Source organism: Nanorana parkeri, unplaced genomic scaffold, assembly GCF_000935625.1.
Source record: "Nanorana parkeri isolate BGI_ZX_2015 unplaced genomic scaffold, ASM93562v1 scaffold805, whole genome shotgun sequence".
NCBI lineage: Eukaryota > Metazoa > Chordata > Amphibia > Anura > Dicroglossidae > Nanorana > Nanorana parkeri.
Window position 1 is genome coordinate 514,402 of NW_017307073.1, and position 4,280 is coordinate 518,681.

The 4,280-nt window shown below is 41.0% G+C and overlaps 1 protein-coding gene across 1 annotated transcript; it reads right to left on the reverse strand.

The window, feature by feature from the left end:
- Nucleotides 1–2,994: 2,994 nt before the first annotated feature.
- OLIG1 (oligodendrocyte transcription factor 1) lies at nucleotides 2,995–3,896 on the reverse strand. The gene has a single exon (XM_018565005.1). The coding sequence runs from the start codon at nucleotides 3,777–3,779 to the stop codon at nucleotides 3,096–3,098; it is 684 nt and encodes a 227-aa protein (XP_018420507.1). The 5' UTR covers nucleotides 3,780–3,896; the 3' UTR covers nucleotides 2,995–3,095.
- Nucleotides 3,897–4,280: the final 384 nt, after the last annotated feature.

Below are 4,280 nucleotides of genomic sequence, written 5' to 3' on the forward strand. Positions count from 1 at the left end.
GCTGTTTGAGCCTTTAAAAAAAAAACTTTTTGCATATATCTACTGCTTGCTAGGGAGGGTTTAAATATCCTTTAATGTCCTGGTATGATTTTTTTTTGGGGGGGGAGGGGGAAATCCCATGCTTTTTTTTTAATTGGGGTCCCTCCTAACACTTCTACCAGACCTAAAGGGTCTAGTATTGTTTGGAAGGGGGAACCACACTTTTTTTTTTTCTTTACAAATTTATTTTTTGCTGCAGCAGATTCTATACATCGTACAGATGCGCCACTTTACAGGCAGTATAAAGGGATCCCCCCAGGCACTATATTTAAAGGAATTCATGTCTCCCAGGGCAGTACCCGAATCCCCATACCCTTTTTATGGACAATAATTTACATATAAGCCTTCAAAATGGGGACAATTGATTTTCAAAGTCCCATAGAGTTACATTAAGTTTGAATTCAAACGTTTTCCATGTTCTAAAGTTTGAATTCGAACCGAACACGGGGGTGTTCAGCCCATCACTAGTAGAGATAAGAGAAGAGGGGCAATCTTCCAATGGAGACAATGTCTAATGGGAATTCCCTTCACTATGGGGAGATTTCTTCTAAGTCAGTCTATCTATCTATCTATCTATCTATCTATCTATCTAAAAAGTTATTCCAGATTTAGTAATACCATTCAAAATGTTTCTTTTGATGTCTTTTCAGGCAGACATGTTGACATAAAATATGTTCATTTTTAGACCATATGACACAGACAAGTAATGTTCAGCTAAAAAAATGCATTTATTTAATTACGTTTACAATGTGAAATATCTAACAGCATAATAAAAAAAGTTCAGGACATTTATAAGCACATCTAATTATGTTACATCTCAGCCATGTGCTGTCTTATGCCCATTATTTCCTACAAAATATTTTGCATCTATAAGCTGAACTGTTTATTATGTGACTATATTTTTTCTGTTCTCATTTGCGTCAACGTAACACTAATATGTAGACGAGACCAATATTTGTCTAATACGTGTTTGGATCTAAATACTCCCTAGAGGTGCAGTGCTGATATAGCTGTCCTGTTACCCTATAGATACAGGTGATGGTATGAGGATGCTGCTACAGAATTAAACCAGAAGATTGGCGCTATTAGTAAATGTTACATGAAGGTAAACAGTAGCCAGTCACTAGGTACCCATTCACACTTCACACTTGTGTGATCTGAAGCGTTTGGCCGCTGTCCAGCAATACACAAGAAAAGGAATCCCATTATTTTGTATGGAGCCCACTCGCACATATGCATTGTGCTTCGAAAAAGGTGCAGGTGATTCTTTTGGTGCTACATAGAACATTTTTAGCCCCATAGACTTTAATGGGAGCATACAAACACATGTATTTTAGAGCTTGACAACAAGCCCTCACCCACCCGATTTTGTTTCAAAAAATGCTTCAACCATGCAACAAAATTGCACTAAAAATACATGAAAAAGCAGAAGCACAAGTTTGAACACAGACTAAAATTAATTCAATAGCAGACACCCCCCTTCATTTTCACTGGTAGCTTTATGATATCACAACTGCTAGCATTCTAGAAATTTAACTTCACTTCCTGTCCTGAAGACACAATTGGAAGTGACTGGAGTACTCTGCAAAGTGAAAGTAATCCTTTCTTAGACAGGTGTCCCTATTAGAAGATTTCCTCTCTTTTCCTATCCTGGTGACAACTCCAAATGTTGGATTTTCGGTCACTTTTATTGGCAGTGACAGTGATCACCAGGACTAATATAGAGGACAAATCTCCCCAGAACCAAAGCAGACAGCAATAAAACCAGACAGAGGTTCCAACTGCTCAACACTCAATTCCAACACCTGGCTTTAGAGATATTTGAATTGATACTGATATTATTTTCCCATTAAATCAACATGTACTAAGCATGCAGAAGCTGCCATTAACTGACCTCCTTTTAAAAATGCAAACTGCCTGGCTATCTCTGTCTTTAAGACACTAACCTGGAACCTGGCAAACAAGTCAGGAAAGTCAGTGACTCAGAAAGACTCAGGATCAGCATGGCAGCTAGGGAAGTAGTATTTTAAAAGGACGAGGCAGGAATGGCAGCTTGCATATTTACTTACCGCAGGTGCACTTTGCCATTTATATGACTATTCTGACACTGGAACCAAAAACAGTTTATTCTTTGTATCCTCTTTAAAAGAAAGTTTGTTGCAAACTATTATTTTATTACAATCCTCAATCTTTATCAGTTAGTAGAGGCAGCTGAAAGCTACATAGGAATAAAGAATAAGAAAGAAATGTTGCAATGGGCACCACATCTTATCACATGAGGCCACCGATGTCTGCGACTTGATTAACCAGTTATAGGCAAAGGCGATTGTCTTTTTTGCAATGGTGTTAACTGTTTCAAAGCTGGTATGCTGGTCATAGTGCTATGTTTGTCCTCACTTAGAATTACTGTCAGGAAAGAGTACAAGGATCTGCAGCAGTTTACTCATTTGGCAAAGTAATGTTTCCACTATGTATGTATTATTGACCATATTAATGTCACACTGGACAAAGACACGTTGAATAAATTATCTGCAGTATTTAAAAAAAACAGAACTGCAGTATCTAAAAAACAGAGCTCCAGATTGGATGACTTCCCACAGCAGGATGCTTGGCAATGACAGCATGAATGAAAAGTAAAAGCACTCTCAGCAGTGTGACAGGCTGCTGTACAACACTGGACAATTCACTCTATAGAAGTAATATTTCATCATCAAGACAAAAAACAAGGTACCATACACAGGACATAAGTGAGAAGATCTTTGACCAGTTCCGACAACATATCTGAGCACTGTCTGTTCTTGTTGTGCCTACTGAGGTTGCAAGATCTACTTCCTACTCCAAGAATTATCCTTTTGTATATGAGATTACTATAGCTGACCCCACTACTGCTTTTCTGCTTTTATTACCCATTCATTATTTGCTATGGGATTATTGCAGGAAGTGATGATCTTTGTTATTTTGGTTGCAGACTTGGCAGAGTTTGTGGCTAGCATTGCTGCATCTTTAATGTCCACCCATAGCACTTTGAAAGTTCCTTGGCCTTCATGAGGTTTTGTCTATTTGGGCAGTTGTACAGCCTTCATGTTGAGGTTGCTGGGAACGAAGTGACTGAACCTGCAGGCGGAACAGGCACAAACGTTACTCCCTCCGGGCACAGTGAAGGCTGAGCATGGCTGCTCCTCCACCGCCAAGGAGTGCAACTTGCCCGAGCACTGAGTCTCTCCATTGCTGCCAGGTGCCAAGAACACAGACCCCGGAGCTGCAAAGAGTGGCAGACCAGCAAGGAGCAACCTGGGTGCTGGGCCGCTCATGTCCCCGATGATTCTTCGTAATTCTTGAAGAGAACTTCCAAGAAGCAGTATGTAATTCCTGGCCAACAAGAGGGTGGCAATCTTGGACAGCTTCCGACCTGGTGAGCTCTGGCAGTGGGTGGCAGAGTATGGCATGATGACTTCTCTCAGGGCGTCCATCGCCAAGTTAAGATCTTGCATTCTCTTCCTCTCCCGGCTGTTAATCTTCTTCCTCAGCTGCTGCTGCTCCTCTTTTAAGTCTCTGTTGTGTCGTCCACACCTGTGCGTGGCAAAAGCGGACGCCAGCTTCTCTTTTCCTTCACCGATGCTCAGAAGGGAGGTTGGATGCCGGTATGCAGCACCGAGCTCTTGGCTCTTTCCACTTGGCAAGTCACTGGGGCAATGTCTTATCATCTTCTCTCTGCTCTGTATAATCCTGCAGATCTGCATAGTACTCAAGCAGACCTCTGCTAGTGAGCTCAGCGATGCCTAAAAAAGCATTTTTTTTTTTTAGGGCTCTGGCTTTGGAATTCAGCAGGATGCAGAGGGACAAGCTATTGTGTTAACCAGTCACTTGACTGCACGTTCCTCTCAATTTCCCATTGATAAACTAATGTGTAAGACAGCCCATTCCAGAATCAAAAAGAGTGAAGGCTTTCATTGGCTGCGATGTTCAGACTTTGGACTGAAATCTCAAAGCTGCACAGACAGGACTGCAGCCTTTGACTGTATTGAAGACTAAAATGTTTTTACATTAAAGTATTCTACAATACTGTGCACTTTTATTATCAGAATCCTCCATATTCCACAGTTTGGAGGTGACTCGGGAAGTATGTGAAAGAGTGCTGTTCCAAAGATCTCACACGTTAGAGTGAACAGCCATGTCATGTTAGGCAGAAGATCAAGCATTTGAAGAGACCCTTTCAGTATCTACATAAATCCTACCTGAAG